The sequence below is a fragment of the Malus domestica genome, chromosome 06, assembly GCF_042453785.1.
Source record: "Malus domestica chromosome 06, GDT2T_hap1".
Classification (NCBI taxonomy): domain Eukaryota; kingdom Viridiplantae; phylum Streptophyta; class Magnoliopsida; order Rosales; family Rosaceae; genus Malus; species Malus domestica.
In genome coordinates, this window is record NC_091666.1 from 5,838,768 (window position 1) to 5,857,007 (window position 18,240).

Here is an 18,240-nt window from a genome sequence, read left to right on the forward strand (position 1 = left end):
GCAAAAGGGATGCCACAATGAGTATATTTCAAGAAGATAATTCATCTCAAGACTATATCCCAAGTCCACCACTAAGTCCATTGCCAAATCAAGATCGTGGATATCATTATTAAGTTTATGTAGTTTATGAACTTTTTATTGTATTAAGTTTATGTGGTTTATTAATTATCGTTTGTATTAAGTTTATGTACTTTATTAATTGTTGTGTGTATTAATTATTGTTTCTATTAATCTAGATGCCTTCAATAATTATTGTACTTATTATTCCACACTTTGATGTAGAATAGATGCCTTCAATAATTCAACCTCCATTCAATAATTTATCTAACGTACTACACAAAATACTTTGCACCAGAAGACACTTAAATTTATTACTAGAAAATACCAACATAATACACTTAAAACTATTACATAAATGCTCAACCAATATCATCAACGGTCACCTTTTTGGTGCCATACATGCTCAACCAAATCCTTACGGAGTGTGTCATGACCTTGAGGAGCTTGAATTCTATTTAAACGTCTCATATACTCAATCTATGTGACCCTATCCTGTAGGGTCTTATATGTGGTTTTAGCGAGATATTCAACATCTCTTACAATAGCTTTGTCTGAATCTTCTTCAATTTCGATGTACTTATCTTCCACAATCATATTGTGCAAAATTAAGCACGTCATCATGATTGAATGGAGGAATTCGGTATGCCAAAGTCGTGCATGCCTTCTAACAATGGCCTATCGACCTTGTACGATCATGAACACTCTTTCCACATCCTTCCTATAAGACTCTTGCCTTTGCGAAAATAATTTCTTCTTTGCACTATTGGGATAAGAAAAACTTTTGGCAAAGGTAGACCAACTAGGATAAATACCATAAGTTAGGTAGTAACCTAGCTCATACCTATTACCATTTACCTTATACCGAAATTCTGGTGCCCATCCATTGACAACATCATCGAACAGAGATGAAGACTAAAGAACATTGATGTCGTTGTTTGATCCAGGAACACTGAAGAATGCATGCCAAATTCATATGTCGTAAGATGCCACAACCTCTAGCACGATGGTTGGCTTGTTATGACGGCCTTTGAATTGGCCAGCTTATGTAGTAGGATAATTCTTCCACTTCCAATACATACAATCAAGACTTCTTATCATGTTAGGGAAGCCTCTTTTGTCTGCCTTACATAGAAGCCTTTTCAAGTCTTCACGATTTGGCTTGCGGAGGTATGTGGATCCATATATGGCTTGAATTGCATGATATAAATGCTTCAGGTTCTCAATAATAGTACTCTTCGCAAGTCGGCAATACTCGTCAGTTGAGTATGCGAAGCACCCATTAGCTAGCATTCGAAATGCAGATGTGAGCTTCTGATGAGGTGATAGATTTTGTCGGCCTACGACATCTATCTTCCTTGCAAAGTAGTGGTCATGACTGACAACTGCATTCAATACGCTTTCAAAAAGCTCTATTCTCATGCGAAACCGCATGCGAAAATGATGAGCAGGAAATCTCAGATGCTTGATGAAATAATTTTTCATCATTCGGTCATGACACTCTTCTCTATCACGCTGCAAAAATAAATGCCTCGTGACAGAACCACGATGGCTAGATTCAGCATGGTGCTCATATTGCATAAGCGAGTTTGCAAGTTCAGCTTCGGTGTTGATCATTTCTTCATCCTCAATGTCAAGCCTTGCTTGTTATTGTGGCATCTGCATTGCCCTGCTACGCTTTCTTCTATCACCCATTGATGAGATATTGATGATTTTTAGGAAACAAAAACACTTTGAAAGTTGAAATTGGTCCTATGGTTATATAAAGGATGATTGATGAAAGTAGAACGGTTGGTGAAAGTTGAAATTTTGGTGAAAGTTGAAAGTTTGGTGAGTTTCATATGTCGATTTAGTGATTTTTCAATTTTTATTGGAATTTAAATATTTTTAAATTAAAATGTTCATAAAATTAAATTACGATAATCCGCATATTCTTTTTTTTTTTTATAAAGTTAATTTAAGAAAAAAATTAGCCTAAGTTCATTCTTTAATAATTCCGGGTTAAATTTTAGGCCAGAAGGGTTAGAGCAGAAAAACTGTTTCTAGGTTAAAATCTAAATTTAATGGGCTAAAAATTTTAGGTTTTAAGCCAAGGGTTGGAGATAGTCTTAGACCCACTCCAACCCTTGGAGTAAAACTCAAATTTAGGTTCTAAACTTACCTTAATTTACTCCAACCCTTGTGGCAAATATGAGTTAAAGGTCCAAACTCATTTCAGGGCCAAATTTAGCCCAGGATTCCCTCAGGGTTAGTGAGGCTGGTCTACCATATATGTATATTTTTCTTTTAGTTTTACATTTATAGATTCATTGAATTCAACGGTTAAGATCTAATTTGATGAAATCCAACGGTAAAAAAAAAAATCTGATGGTCCAAATTTAAATCCAACAGTTAAAGTAATTAATTTTTTTATGCGTTTCATATTCTTTCATAGTGTTTCACGAGTTTCATGGTGTCGGTTAGTGATTTTTCAATATTTGTCGGAATTTAAACATTTTTAGGTTAAAATGTTCATAAAATTAAATTAGGATAGTCTACATAATTTTTTCTTTTAAAAAGTTACTTCAAGAAAAAAAATTAGCGTAAATTCATTCTTTAATGATTTGGGCTAAAATTTTAACCCACAAGGGTTTGAGCAAAAAAGTTGTTTCTGAGTTAAAACCTAAGGGCTTGTTTGGTATTATATTTGAAATTTTTTATCATTTCTCAAAACATTTCTTAAGAACTTTTCTTGTAAACAATTTTCTTTAAGACTCAAAAGCTTGTTTGGTATGCGATTTAAAAATTTTAAATCTTACAACTTAAACTGGATAAAGAGATCTCAAAAGAGAGGGTCGAGGGAGAAAGATGAGAGAAAAGGAAAGAAAGTAAGACATGATTGGAGGAAAGAGAAGGAAGAGAGAGGATCAGAGGAGATAGAGAGGAAGAGAAGTGAGAGAAAGAACTGGGAGAAAGAAAAGAGTGGATTGGAGGAGAGATGAAGAAGATCAAAAAAGAAAAAGAAAAAAGAAGGGGGAGATAGAAAGAAGAAAAGATAAATTTGGAGTGAGAGGGGAGGAGGGAGAGAAAAGAAAGAAATTAAAAACTCACGTTTTGTTTTTTTAGAGAATATATTACATTTTTGCGCTAGTCTTGATTTCAGTTTTTGAAAATAGGCTTACCGAATAAGTTTTTAAGGTCTAAAACTTGAAAATTATTTTTGAGTTTAAAAAGTTGGATTCAAGTATAGTACCAAATATGCCCTAAATTTTCTGGGCTAAAAATTTTAGGTTTTAGCCTAAGAGTTGTACATGGTCTTAGTGTAGATCATATTGTTTATTTTAGAATAAAAAAAAAAGAAAAAGACAGTGATCTCATACATTGAGTCCAAACTAGTGTTTAAATTTTTTTCATTACAATCGATATTTTCATGAAAATATCCAAAAAAATCATAGAAAAATATGGAAATGAGGGGTGAAATCTAAACTTCACATCCTATAAGAGAAACTAAGTTTAGGTTAAAATGACAGATATCGTTGATAATTCTGACACATCTATTAAATTTAAAAAAAACACTTATATTTCGTCCAAACCAATGTTTGACAATCTTTAAAGTTTCATTTTAAATTTCTATTATTTCCATTGAAAGAAGCTGATATTGTTATCAATATTTAATATATCCTCGACATTTCCCAACGATCTTCCCATATTCTAACCTAATATTTAATCTAATAAATTTATCGTTTGATAAAAAAAAAAAAAAAGAAAAAAAAAATCTTCTCTCTGTTGCCTACAACAATCTTGAACATTTTGCAATGACCTCCCTAGCTGCACATATGCTTTTCCTTATTTGTCGGTTGGGCTTCCAAAAATTTGGATATAGATTTTCAGATATTTTAAACACTCCAAAACCAAGACAGGGAACGAAAACGATGCCTTTAATGTATAGGGACGGATCTCTTTCATTTAATTCATCAAATTAAGAAGTTTGAATCCTTAAAATTTGATCAAATATTTAAAATTATTATAATTTTTAAAAAGATCTTTGTTTGTAAAATCAAATTTCATATATCCGAATCTTTTGATTTGACGAATTATATGGAAGGGATGCGAATATGATGTTTGGCCTTTTAATGGCATCGAGCCCGACACGCAGACCATAGAGAGGCGCCAATCGACATCACCTTTATAAAGCATACACCGCCAATGACCCACACTCAACCAACAGTCAACCCTCAGAATCGTATGCTTTCCCGCCACGTAAGATCACATAACCCTTCCGCACACACGGCTACATTGCACTGGTCGGAACACAATAACAATCCGTTCCGCGCAACAGAGAATCGATGATGCGGGCCGCATTTTCCAGTGGTATAAGTAGGTCGCGTCGTCTGGAAGCCAACACTTGGCGATTTCTTCCGATATCAGTCGGTCGAAATGAGATAGCAATTTGGGAGGAAGATTAAGCCGGCGAAGAGAAGATGTTGGAGGATCAGGTGGCGAACCTCCTGCAGAGGTACTTGGGGGACTACGTGAGGGGGCTCAACAAGGAGGCCCTCAAGATCAGTGTCTGGCGAGGTTCGTTCGTTCGTTCCTTCCTTGGAAATGCTTCCTAAATAGAGTCATGACAACAACATATAAAGGCACATTTCAATTTGTTTTTTTGGCAGAAATATCAGTATAATGATAAGAAAATTAAATATCTACTAGAGAGTCTAGTAGATATTTAATTTTCTGTACATTTTCTCTTATCTATTGCACTTTCATCTTTTCATTTCAAAAAGAGGAAAAAAAAAAACACTTATTACGATGGAGCTTGAGAACCTTATTACATATTTCTTGCTAAATGTGAAATAGGTGATGTGGAGCTAAAAAATATGCAGCTGAAGCCTGAGGCACTCAATGCACTAGAATTACCAGTGAAGGTTAAGGCAGGATTTCTTGGATCAGTGAAACTTAAGGTGCGAGACTAGCATCAATATTTATGATTTTGTTGATTTTTTTGGCTTATTTGAATGTTGATCAGCTCTGTATTGGACAATACGTGAGACATTTGACTTCATTCTAATAATGGTCTGTATTATGTTTGGAAGTCTCATATAATTGCCTTGGATCTATCTCATAATAAAATTGAACTCATGTATATATCATTTACTGGCTTTACAAGATAAAATTACTGATATGTGGAAACTTTATCATTGCCTTGTTCACATAATAAAAATGATCCTGTTTATATTAACTTCGGTGGTTACACAAGGCATACAACAACAACAACCAAGCCTTATCCCATTAAGTGGGGTCGGCTATATGAATCTTAGAATACCAATGCGCTTAGGTTTTTCGCCATGTCTTTTGTTAGCTCCAAGTACTCCATATCTTTTCTTAAAGTCTATTTCCAAGTCTTCCTAGTTCTTCCTCTACCCCTTTTACCTTGAGCCTTCGTCTCATAGTTGCATCTTCTAATCGAAGCATTTGTAGGTCTTCGGTTCACGTGTCCAAACCACCTTAACCAATTCTTTCAACTTATCTTCATTTGCAGCACTCTTACTTTTCCTCGGATACCTCGTTCTTAATCCTATTCTTTCTCATGTGCCCACACATTCAACGAAGCATTCTTATCTCCGCTACTCATATTTTGCACGAGGTGATTTTTGAACGCCCAACATTCCATGCCATTAATGCTGGCCTTATTGCCGTCCTATAAAATTTTCTCTTAAGTGGCATACGACGATCGCATAACACACCCAGTGCACTCTTCCACTTCATCCATCCAGCTTGTAATTTTGTGGTTTAGATCTTCATCTAATTCTCCCTTCTTTTGCAAGATAGATCCAAGATAGTGAAAGCATTCACACTTTGGTACTTAATGATCTTCAATCCGCATTCCTATCTCATTTGGACCCATTTCCAATCAACTTGCACTCCATATACTTTGTCTTTGACCTAATTTGGTCAAGACCTTTAGATTTCAATACTTCCCGCCAAAGGTAAAGCTTCACATTTACTCCCTCGTGTTTTTCATATATCAGCACTATATCATTCGCAAAAAGCATACACCAAGGGGTATCATCTTGAATGTGTCCCATTGACTCGTCCATTACCAATGCAAAAAGGTAAGGACTTAAAGTTGAGCTGTGGTGTAACCCTGCACAAGACATAATTCTTTATATTCTGAAATGGGGTTACTCTTTATGTGAAAGCTTTAGCAGTAATTCAGGGAGGAAAGAGTGCCAAGTATTGTGGGGATGTGGGATTTTTTTTTATTTTTTTGTTTGTTTGACTAATTTGGGTTGGATAAGCATTTTCAGATGGTCAAGTATTGGTCCTTGCTATGGTCTTCAATGACGAAAGAGTTCAAGGATTGCTCCTTTCTGCTATTCTTCTAGAATGGAAAGATGCAGGATGCCATATAGGTTGTGAATGAGGCCATTCTGGAAGTGGAAACAGTTGTATATCTGTTCCACGTTGTGTGTTTTGTCTTGTTTACTCAAGTGGGTCAGTGGTCCACCATGATGTATTTTTGTTAAGTAAAAGGTAATTTGATGCCATTCATTAGCTTTCAAGGAACAATTTGGGAATGCAAGCAGAGATGTCAAGATGCATGATGCATTATGGAATTAAAAACATTGTTCTCGTTATGGTTTCCTAGTTAAATGAGGTACAGGAAGAGTGTTTCTTTGGAGTTGTAAGGGTGCCGAATGACTTGAATTGTAATAGTTAGAGTGGGTGCGGGAAGGTCATTGACTAGTAATTTGAAGTCTTTCGGTTTGGAAGATGTGATGTCTGTGGAATTCAATAATTTTGCTATATATATTTGGTGAGAATATATGTGTGTGTGTGTGTGTATTTTTCTTCCATTCATCGTAGGATTGAATTGCATTTTCTTTTTCCTGTTAAATTGGCTTTTCTTGCAAAAATTTGTATTACTTTTAACGATCTTTTTTGAAAACCCTCCACTGTAATAATTTATAGATAGTACTATAGATAGCTGGCATATATCTACGTCATTCATAACTTTTTAAATTTGTGTTTTCTTTTGTTTTCTTTGCCGAAAATGCTGAAGGGATTTGTGCATAATTACAAAGGTGACACCAGATGTTAAGTTTATGTAGATGCTGTATTATGACTTTGGGATGAACATATTGTTGGATGATTGCAATTTCACCTCCTATTTACTTCCTTAGTATGCGCTTTATTTTTATTTTTGAATTTACTGCCGGTATTTTGTTGTGTGGAATATTGTTCACTTCTTATGATATCTGTAATTAACTGCCTTTCTCCAATGAGGTTATTTTATTTTCTTGAACCAAGGTTCCATGGAGCAGGCTTGGCCAGGATCCAGTTTTAGTTTCTTTGGACCGCATTTTTCTGTTAGCTGAACCTGAAACTCAAGTTGAAGGATCCAGTGAGGATGCTGTACAGGAAGCTAAGAAAAACCGAATTCGGGTGAGACATAGTAATCAGTTTGTGGAATGATAGTGTTCTTTGCCAATAGCTGAGTGACCATTTTGTATTGTTTCCCTTCTAAATAGGAAATGGAAATGAAGCTTTTAGAGAGGACGCAGCAACTAAAGTCAGACATGGTAGGATTGATCATAATCCAAGTGCCATGACATGTGAAGTTTGTCATTATGAAATTCTGATATTAGTAGGTTTGCATGTGTACCTAGTATGTCTAATGCACACTGTACAGTGCACATATCCAACTTTACCTTTATCTTATTTGACCTTGCTCCTACACATTGGTTTGAAATGCAACATTTGCTTTATTATGATTATGCTCAATACAACAACAACAAAGCCTTTTCCCACTAAGTGGGGTCGGCTATATGAATCCTAGAACGCCATTGCGCTTGGTCGTGTGTCATGTCCTATGTTAGATCCAAGTACTCTAAGTCTTTTCTTAGAGTCTCTTCCCAAGTCGTATCTTATTTGACCTTGCTCCTACACATTGGTTTGAAATGCAACATTTGCTTTAATATGATTATGCTCAATATTGAACTTTATCTTCCATATATTTCTTTTGCTAGAATTCCTATGTTCTTTATGTTTTATGATATTCTACCTATATATAATTTGTTTTTCTTTGAAGAATACATCATGGTTAGGATCCCTGATCAGCACAATAATTGGAAATTTGAAACTTTCAATTTCAAATATTCACATCAGATACGAGGATATTGAAAGGTAAAAGAAACAAAAAAACCACTTTGAATGTTGTGCTATTTTTTAATTCCTATGTCTTGAGCTTATGCTTTTGTCTTCTATGGTATAGCAACCCGGGCCATCCGTTTGCAGCAGGCATAACCTTGGAAAGCCTTTCCGCTATGACAGTTGATAGCAACGGAAATGAAACATTTGTCACTGGGGGTGCTCTAGACTGTATACAGAAGGTTCTTTTTCATCATGTCATGAAATTATAATTGCCAGTTGCCACACAATATTCAGTTTCTCTTCCACGTTTAAAATGTTATAAGTACTTATGCTTTTATAAGAAAAAAGAACTTTCATAAATGGAAAGTGAGAGATTGCATTACATAGGAAAGGGTTTCCAGTTCCACTGACGTCCAGCTCTTCACTAAAAAGTCTATAGACAATAATAAAACAAAGAAAGAAAATACAATATAAAAAGAACATAGACAGAACAAACAACAGAATAACAGAAGCAAAATAGTCCCAACTCCGAAGCTATTGTAACCCGTAATGATGCCGAAGTCGAACCCTCCCACAAATTACCTGCTCAGCATTTAGTATTCTCATATACCTCTCCATCCAAACTTCCAAAAATGTTAATGCAACGTCACTGTATTTTCACGTATCGTTCAATTTTTTTATATTTATTTCTTATATTCCTGGGATCCTTTCATTGACTGATTAAAACTGTATTTTAGAAAAAAAGAAGAAGCATTTCTTATACTAGTGAATCACTTGGCCTCATCAATATGTTGGTCCCTACCATGTTTGTTGATGTTATGATCTGGCATTGTTTGCAGTCTGTTCAACTCGATCGGCTTGCACTTTATTTGGATTCTGATATTGCTCCATGGCATGTTAACAAACCATGGGAGGATTTGCTTCCATCAGAGTGGGTCCAGGTATATGTTCAATGAATGCTTTTTAACACTAATAAATATTAAATAGATCAGACGCACCTGCATGTACCCGTGCATACGCATTTATATATTAATTTTGGCATTTCAGGTTTTTAGATTTGGTACTCAATATGGTAAACCAGCGGATAGATTACCCAAAAGGCACACTTACATACTGGAACCTGTGTCTGGCAATGCTAAGTACTCAAAACTACTGCCAAATGAATTAGCTGATAGCGGCCAGCCTTTGCACAAAGCAGCAGTTAATTTGGATGATGTGACTCTCTGTTTGCCAAAGGTTAATTTCCATCTTACTTCTATCCTTTCAGATTTGATACTGGTAGGTAATTTGATTCGCTTAAAAGCTATTGAGTATTATTTGTTTGCAGGATGGATACATGGATGTGCTAAAGTTAGCAGATAATATTGCTGCATTTAATCAGCGATTGAAGTATGCTCATTATCGTCCACATGTCTCTGTAAAATCTAACCCTAGATCTTGGTGGAAGTATGCTTATAGAGTTGTTGCTGACCAAATGAAGAAGGCAAGGTATCAGCTCTTGTTGTTTTTATTTTATTTTTTAATTTAATTTAATTTCTAATTTTTTTAATTATCCACCCTTATGAATTGTTGGTGAGTAATTTGTGTTTCTGATGGATTTCTTGGCCATTTTGTTTTTGTATTTTCATATCTCTTTAATATATTTTAACTCCTATGAAGAGAATATTTAAAATTCTCCTTTGCTTGATACGTTCACATATATGATATTTTTATCCCAAAATGTTGAAATACTTATTTGAAAGAGTAAAGAAAAGGGCTTCTTATCTAACCAGCTAATTTAGAAAAAAAAAAAATTCATTGTGCTCTCCAAACTTTCTATACTTAGAATAAAAACACTTGTGAGGAGTGCACAATGAGGGTTTTGGAGTGCCAATAACTTACCCATTTTTTTTTCAATGCATTCTAATTTGTGCAATTTTTATTCACAGAATGAAACTGACAGCGAACTTCATTTATATGCTCTGAAACAAAAGTTGGATTATATTTTTTTTATTTGCTTAAAGTAATATCTTTGTGGCAGTGGGAGATTGTCATGGGACCATGTTCTGAAGTATGCAAGCTTGCGTAAAAGATATATCTCTCTATATGCTTCACTTCTTAGATCTGATCCTCGTCGGTTAGTGGTTGATGACAACCAAGATATTGAGGAGCTAGATCGTGGGCTTGATGTTGAACTGATACTCCAGTGGAGGTATCCTTTTCTTGTAAATGTATTAACTGATGGCAATAATGCTAGACAAGCCACGTCTTTGTACCATATTTTAATCCCACATGATGTGGTGAGTGATGTGTACGTGCCATGTCAATTAGTGATATGATCTTGTTGGATATTGATTATATATTTGTCAAGTGGTATTAAATTACGGTATGCTTAACAGTACTCTTGTGATAGGTGGCGTTAAGTTTATTTGCTTAGATATAACATTGTATGTTACTTGAAATGGTTTTATGTCAGATGGATTTTGATAGTATTGTTGTATCAATCGTGCAGGATGTTGGCTCACAAGTTTGTAGAGCAGTCATTAGAGTCGGACCTTGCGTCGAGGAAACAGAAAGCAAAGAAACCTTGGTGGGGATGGTAATAATTTTACCTTCAAATATGAAACTAGGTTGTTCGACACCCTATTTATTTGCATATACTGAGGCTTGATATTTGTTTTTCTTTGCCTTCATTCTATCTACTGTTCCAGGGGGAGTCGGTCCAAGAAAGGTGAGAGTGAGCCATTTAGTTTCAGTGAGGAAGACTGGAAGCAGTTAAGTAGCATCATTGGCTATAAGGAAAGTGATGATAATGTCTCAGTTATAAGTAATGACAAGGTGGATGCTCTTCAGACATCCTTGAGCATTTGCATGAAACATAATGCTACTAAGCTTGTTGATGAGTCCCTGGAGTGTCTTGCTGAGTTATCATGTGAAGGCTTGGATTGCTTTATAAAGCTTTATCCAGAGGCAAAGATTTTTGACATGAAATTAGGATCATACAAGTTATCCACGCCGAGTGGTCTCCTTGCAGAGGTAGGCCTTTATCCTGATGTGTTCCTTGTCATTTTTCAATCCACATTTGTGGCTTAATTCCCTACGTGATTAGTAAAACAACATATCATCTACTTACTTCCCTGCAGAGTGCAAGTGCCTATGATTCTTTAGTTGGCACGTTCTGTTATAGGCCTTTCAACAAAAATGTGGACTGGAGCTTGGTTGCTAAAGCTTCTCCTTGTTACGTGACAGTATGTTTCTGCTATGCCTAAATTATTTCTTTTTCCAAAGTTGTGATTGTTTACTGATTTTATCTCATTGGCAGTATTTAAAGGACGCAATCGATCAAATTATCAAATTCTTTCGTAGCAGTACAGCTGTCAGTCAGACAATAGCATTGGAAACTGCAGCTGCAGTGCAGGTTCTATCTAGCTTGTGCTCATTCTTTGAAATATGCTTAAATGGTTCCTTAAACTGGCATCTTAGCCTTCTCGTTTTATTGTTTTTGTAATAAAATAGTATCTTTCCCATAACTAGTATCCTTGCTTTCTGCTGTTGAACATGTAAAAATGTTTCAGTCATTGTGTGTGTATGTGTGTTTCTTTTATTTGAAGATTGTTGTTTCAACTTCTAAAACTATTAAATTTAAATTATTAGATTGGCATGTAATTCATGGGGGCAAATACTGGGAGACTTTTAGTGCAAATACGTAGAGGAAATTAGGAAAAATTATTAAATATTGAAGGGAAACATGCATGCATTGGACAAGTACTTTAGAGTGTTTTTTTTATGCCAAGTCACTTCTGACTTCTCGATGGCTTTGTCATGATGCAAGATAAAGAAAATGTCAAAAATATTGTGAGGATGCTAAATAAAGTACAGAACTTGCATGTTGTTTTTTCTGAACAGGCTTTAGATGGAATGTTCTAGCAAGAATTCAGTGAAACAGTGATTATAGTGTTTACCATGGCTTCATTTGGCCCATGGCTGCCTGTTATTCTGTTCTCCCAAGCATGGTGGTCAAGAATTAATGGTATTAAAACTGTCTTGTTCATTATGTACCAGATGACAATCAATGGAGTCAAGCGCACAGCTCAGCAACAAGTGAATAGAGCATTGAAGGACCATTCCAGGTTTTTTGTTTAGGTTCTTTGTTTCTCTTTATGGAGTAACTTGAGGCCTTCCTGTTAAATTGTATTGTTCATGTTACAGTGAGGGATAATTGCCCATAACACTCTAATGCTGCAATTGTAAAAGGGCTTGGAAGTGCTGATTATTTACCTAGATATACACTATAGTAGGGGCCCTTCTTAGGTGGACATATATATATGTATATGTGTATATAGGGTTAGGATCGTGGGACTCATATTTTATTTTGTGAAGCCCACTTCATAATGTATTTTCAACGATCCGAATCATCCCCTTTTAAGTTTTCTCTCTAAGATCACTTCTATAAAATATCACCAAATCCGAAATGATATGACTGTTGGATTGAATGATAGTCATTTTAGTGTTTCTTTGCAAAACCGTAATTGTCCATTTTCTTCACTACAAATGAATGTCTTAATAGTTTGGAATTTGTCTAATTTTTTGCAAGGATTATCTATGAAGAATGAATTAAAATATAGACGGTTCGGATCCTTGAAAAAAGTATGGGAGTGGGTCTGCAAAATGTGTGTAAAAAACTGGTGTCCTCCCAATCCTAACCCATGTGTGTCAGAAAATGGGTGTTCCCCGATCCTAACCCATGACCTCATAGTTGCTATAGTGGAATATGATTTGGGCATCGGAGCACAATTAGAAGCAATTCCTCTTTGGTAGTGTGTGCTATTGACCTACATGGACTGGACTGTACGCTTGGAAATGAATATAGTTTCTTCTTTTAATTTTATGCAAAGGTGGAATAAGTGGGATTACTATGGAATAGAATTAGATTTGTACACTCTCATTTGGCTTCTGGTTATAATGTATTTTAGGATTTTCTTTTAGAGAACCTCATGTGTTTGAGGGATTTTTGAGTTTCTTGTTTGATGATTATTTTGGACTTCACATCTATTCGTGATTTCTGATTATTTTCTTAATAAAAGTTTTTGATGCTTTAGCTACTTTATGTCTCTGTTTATTAATGTATGTTTTGTATTCTTTATCATTTATTATCTTCTGTTAGGTTTTTGTTGGACTTGGATATTGCAGCCCCCAAGATTGCAATTCCTACTGATTTTTGTCCCGACAACACGCATCCAACAAAGCTCATGCTTGACTTGGGAAATTTGGTCATTGTTACCAAGGTTTACAACAAAATTGATTCTCAGTTGTCTAATTATGAGTTTGTTTCTTCTAAAAATTTACATCTAGTTTAAAAATGCATACAGGATAGTTATGAAGATGGATCACAGGAGGTGCTAGATTTGTATCTGCAGTTTAATTTAGTTTTAAGCGACGTATCTGCTTTTCTGGTTGATGGTGACTACTGTTGGAGTCAATCTCCTTCAAAGATGTCTTCTGGTTCTGCCAACTCAAATGATGTTAGTTTGTTGCCTTTTATTGATAAATGTGGGGTCAACGTAAAGCTTCAACAGGTATACGCTGGGACCTTTTTAGCTTTAAAACTAAAGCATGTTTTTTCTGTTGAATGTGTAAAGATTGTTTCTGATGTTTTATATTTATTTTATCACTTTATCCAGATTAGATTAGAGAACCCATCCTACCCGTCAACAAGAGTTGCTGTACGGCTGCCATCATTACGGTTTCACTTCTCTCCAGCTCGGTATCATCGATTGATGCAAATCGTTAAGATGTTTGAGCAGGAGGATAGTGAGGACTCAGCTCTTCTTCGCCCTTGGAATGAGGCTGACTTCGAGGGGTGGTTGTCTCTTCTTGTGCGGAAGGTTTCTCTCTCCTGTGCTGTCTTTCTATCAATCAATCTATCCCTTCTTTTTTCCCACTCATCCCTGAAACAAACAAACACTTTCAAAAAGAGTTTCATGTCCTTTATATAGTGATATGTTTGAGTAAAAAAATATGTACTCATTTATTTATTTTAATGTGAAGGGTCTTGGAAATAGGGAAGCAGTGTGGCAGCGGCGCTACCTATGTTTAGTTGGGCCTTTTCTTTATGTACTTGAGGACCCTAGCTCTAAATCGTACAAACTGTGTATCAGGTTCTGATGCCAACTTTTACTTAATATTATCTTAGAGAAAAACAAAAATTGACGTATTTACCTAGAGAGATGCTGTTAATCTTTTTCCTTTTATTAGTTGTATTTTTTAATGCACTTTAGTCTTCCAAATTATTTAGACTCGTTGCTGGCCTTTGTCCTGTTGTTTTACCAATACCTCTATTTGTTTGTGGACACATAAATTCACTGCTATTTAGATTGTACTGGTAAATTCTGAAATAGTTTTCAATATTTCATAACTATACATCATATTTGTATGCAATGCCTTATTTAATGTAACACTTTATATTAAGTGAAATTTTGTTTGTGAGATTTTGTTTTTACTGTAATTTGTACTTGGATTTATATGCTTATTGCAGCTTAAGGGGAAAACACATATATCAGGTCCCCCCAGAGTCTGTTGGTGGTGCTGATCTTGTATTGGCTGTCTGTGATGCCGCACGAGCAAATATCAAAGTTGTAGCTCCATCTTTATAGTTTAAGTAAATTATTCCGATTGCCCCTATAAATTTTTTTTGTTGAGTATACTTATGTGATGTTTTTTATATAGGTGGTGGAGGATGCAAATGCACTAATATTGCAATGTGACTCCGAAGATTCAAAGAAAGCTTGGCATAGCCGGTTGCAGGGGGCTGTCTATCGTTCATCGGTAATTCTTGTGTAGTTTCTGATTGAAATTAGTATTTTATTATTCACCGCAACCCAAACATATAACCTGCCAATATAAGGTCCATACTGCTAAAATCACACCTCTTGTGGGCTCACAGCCCAGTGTCCTTTAGGTTGTTCAGATTGTCGTTCACAACGACCTGGGTCCTGTAATCATAGATAGGTGTTTTGACTTTCGTCACAGTGCTTTTGTCCTCCCCTCCTTATCTTGTTTGATATGTGTTCCTATTTTCCTGATACCAGCCAAATAACTCGTAAACAGAATTACTGGTACTAATGTAATTATTGAGGTTGTTTCTGTCTTTGAATATAGCATTTCTTATCATTACTTTCCTGCTAGGCAATCTCTCTTATAAGTGTTTATGTTACGTTAATGAAACTTGTTTGGTATTTCATAGGGAGTACTCCCACAAAATTGACAGATTCCTTAATGTTATTAAGTATATAAAATTGATATATTTGTGCAAGTGGTGGATTGCCCTGGTGGATGGGGCCTTCCTCTTCAACCTACTGTGTCTATGGTTCAAACCCTCCCCTTCTCCTCTTAGTCTCTAGCTTAGGGTAAATATTGCTTGTAATAAAAAAATGATATGTGCAGTTTACCCTTTTTACTTTTTTTTTTAAAACATGCAAGTTGTCTTAGGGACAAGCATATTTTGTGTTAAGACAAGGCCATTTATGTGAATTAAATTGACAATTGTCCAGTCTAGAGAATCTGTCTTGTTGGATTACGAACCTCAAACCTTGTTATTCAAGAAGAAACAAATTTTTATTGCAAGGACACAATAAAATACAAGAGCGGACAAGAAGTCCGCAAAAAACACAAACAAAAACAGGATAAAAACCAACATCACCCTGACACTAAGAAACTCGAAAACACCAGAACCTTGAACTTTTGAAGCTGGTGAGAGGCTAGAAGATCCTTTCTTTCAACCATTTTGGGTCAATTCGGAAGGTGAAGGTCCCTTGCAAAGTGCATGTGTCAACATTAGTACTGACGTGTTGGGAGGCTAATACATGTGATGTGGTTGAAATGCTTCCCAATGCATGCATCTCACCCAGTTGGTGTGTCTTGTGAAAGGAGGGGGAAAGTGGGGATGATGTGTTTTTACATTGCCCAATGACATTAAGGCTGCTGTTGAGGCTAGGGAGGCAAGCAATGTTCTTTCAAGATCAGTGGATACTGAATGTATGTGGGTTATTGGATGCAACAAACTACAGGATTTCCGAAGAGAAACAGTAGGAGAGGATAAACCATGCAAGAGAGTTCAGTCCTGGTCCTCTATATGGGTTTCGGTTCAGTTCTAGGAACTATCCTCCTCTATTATTTATTTGTATTGGAACCTGGGATGCAGCTGTAACCTGTTAGTTGATTTTTACAGCTGAGATTGATAAGTATGTATTTTTGGAGTTTCTATGTGTTTTGCTTTTCTAAAAAAATTTGCGGTCTCTAATTCCTTTAAACAAAAGAGGTCGCACTTGGTGTGATGGCAAGTGCCTTCGCCCATGAGCGGTAGGTCTCGGGTTCGAGACTTGGGAGCAGCCTCTCCATAAAGGGGGGTAAGGCTAGCCGACATTCACCTCTCCTAGACCCTGCGTAAAGCGGGAGCCTTGTGCACTGGGTACGACCTTTTTTTAATTCCTTTAAACAAAAATATAGTGCACTGTTTCAGGGTTACAATGTGCTTTGAAGTAAAATGGAAGAGTAGGAGGATTGGATGACTTGGGGATCCAGAGTATCATTATCATGGTCCATAATTAAGTGAATTTTTTTTTGCCGAAGTCTTGTTATGTGCTTTTCTTTTCAAACTTTGTTAATCACTTATGGGAGATAACTACGAAATTATCATAATGGTTATTTATTTATCAGAATATAAAACATTTATTCATTTATCAGAATAATAAACATTTGTTAATCCCCTTCTGCTCTCTGACTGAGAAGCGTTAAGGAAACAGTTAATATTTGAAATCAGTTACTTAAGATCTCTGATTGAAAATCTTTCCTCGGTAAAAATTTGGTACGAAACTCCTATGCATGTTACCTTTAGAATTATATAAAAGCAACAAGACAGTTAAGACAAGTTACCCTTTGATGAGTTGACTGTCATTTTTTGAACTTCACTTTCTTTCTTTCTTCCAAAGAAAAATTTACGTCTCTTGCGACAAGTCATTTTCCCTTATGATGGTATGATACTATCCAAAGTATTTTGGTGTGTACTGTACAACTAAAAGTATCTTTCAGAAATCTGTGAATTTCCTGGCTTTGATATTGCAGCATTTTCAACTGTAAGGAAAAGCATAAGCAATGTCTTAAAGTAATCTTCCATGCAGGGTTCTGCTCCTGTGACTAGTCTAACTGAAACTTCATCGGAGTCTGAGGATTCAGTAACGGAGCTTAATTCCAATGAGGATATGGTTGATATATCAAAAATGGAGAGAGTCTTTATTACTGGTGTTCTTGATGAACTGAAGGTCTGCTTCAGTTACAGTAGTCAGGTAAGTCTAAACTATATACTTGACAAAAGTTTCCTTGTAAGGGACAGATCTAACTAAGAGCTACTTTTTCTCTAGCATGACCAGAATTTTATGAAAGTGCTCCTAACTGAAGAAAGGCGTTTATTTGAATTTCGAGCAATAGGTGGCCAGGTAAGTAAACCAATAGACAAATTGTTTTTTTTTATGTACTGTTTTTCAATCGGTTTTTCCAACTCCAGAGAGTTGAACTTTTGGATACAGGTTGAGCTATCGGTTAGAGCAAGTGACATGTTCGTTGGAACTGTTTTGAAATCTTTGGAGATTGAAGATTTAGTTTCTGGTCACAGGATGTCTCAGCCTCGCTATCTGGCAAGATCATTTACCCGCAATGCAGAAACAAATTTAACCTCTGGTGCCACTGGTAATCAAAGTTTTGATGGCAGTGATGTAATCCCGAATGGAGATGAATTCTACGAGGCACCAGAAAATTTGGTTGATCCTGAAACTTTATTGTTGAAATCCCCTCGTTTTACCCGTATTGCTGGTTTGCTCCCTGGTCTTCAATCAACAAAGGACGTTGAACTCAAAGATCTGTTGGATAGTTTTGTGAAAGCTCAAGTAGTTATCTATGACCAGAACTCTCCTCTGTACCATAACATAGACATGCAGGTGAGTGTTATTCTGCACTAAATTTGGACATTGATCCCTTACATTGTGGTTTGAATAGTTATTCTTTAAATGGATGTTTTTT

At 35.8% G+C, this 18,240-nt stretch overlaps 2 protein-coding genes across 3 annotated transcripts in view; one reads left to right on the forward strand and one right to left on the reverse strand.

The window, feature by feature from the left end:
- Positions 1 to 537: 537 nt before the first annotated feature.
- LOC139196744 (uncharacterized) lies at positions 538 to 1,674 on the reverse strand. Its single transcript, XM_070823083.1, has 2 exons — positions 1,140 to 1,674; positions 538 to 641 (listed from the first exon to the last, which is right to left on the reverse strand). Exons 1-2 carry the CDS (start codon positions 1,672 to 1,674, stop codon positions 538 to 540), a joined length of 639 nt encoding a protein of 212 aa, XP_070679184.1.
- Positions 1,675 to 4,361: 2,687 nt separating this feature from the next.
- The window catches only part of LOC103437031 (uncharacterized), a 42,911-nt gene continuing 29,032 nt past the window's right edge, over positions 4,362 to 18,240 (forward strand). For both annotated transcript variants that reach the window (XM_029104500.2, XM_070823973.1), the window contains exons 1-24: positions 4,362 to 4,614; positions 4,894 to 4,997; positions 7,348 to 7,482; positions 7,569 to 7,619; positions 8,129 to 8,223; positions 8,312 to 8,429; positions 9,030 to 9,131; positions 9,238 to 9,426; positions 9,518 to 9,678; positions 10,211 to 10,381; positions 10,682 to 10,768; positions 10,881 to 11,205; positions 11,313 to 11,417; positions 11,492 to 11,587; positions 12,232 to 12,299; positions 13,334 to 13,454; positions 13,539 to 13,745; positions 13,851 to 14,054; positions 14,218 to 14,327; positions 14,705 to 14,801; positions 14,896 to 14,994; positions 17,346 to 17,510; positions 17,586 to 17,660; positions 17,751 to 18,158. In XM_029104500.2, coding sequence (XP_028960333.2) covers positions 4,518 to 4,614; positions 4,894 to 4,997; positions 7,348 to 7,482; positions 7,569 to 7,619; positions 8,129 to 8,223; positions 8,312 to 8,429; positions 9,030 to 9,131; positions 9,238 to 9,426; positions 9,518 to 9,678; positions 10,211 to 10,381; positions 10,682 to 10,768; positions 10,881 to 11,205; positions 11,313 to 11,417; positions 11,492 to 11,587; positions 12,232 to 12,299; positions 13,334 to 13,454; positions 13,539 to 13,745; positions 13,851 to 14,054; positions 14,218 to 14,327; positions 14,705 to 14,801; positions 14,896 to 14,994; positions 17,346 to 17,510; positions 17,586 to 17,660; positions 17,751 to 18,158 — 3,390 coding nt within the window. In that variant the 5' untranslated portion in view covers positions 4,362 to 4,517. The remainder of the gene's footprint in view (positions 4,615 to 4,893; positions 4,998 to 7,347; positions 7,483 to 7,568; positions 7,620 to 8,128; positions 8,224 to 8,311; positions 8,430 to 9,029; positions 9,132 to 9,237; positions 9,427 to 9,517; positions 9,679 to 10,210; positions 10,382 to 10,681; positions 10,769 to 10,880; positions 11,206 to 11,312; positions 11,418 to 11,491; positions 11,588 to 12,231; positions 12,300 to 13,333; positions 13,455 to 13,538; positions 13,746 to 13,850; positions 14,055 to 14,217; positions 14,328 to 14,704; positions 14,802 to 14,895; positions 14,995 to 17,345; positions 17,511 to 17,585; positions 17,661 to 17,750; positions 18,159 to 18,240) is intronic.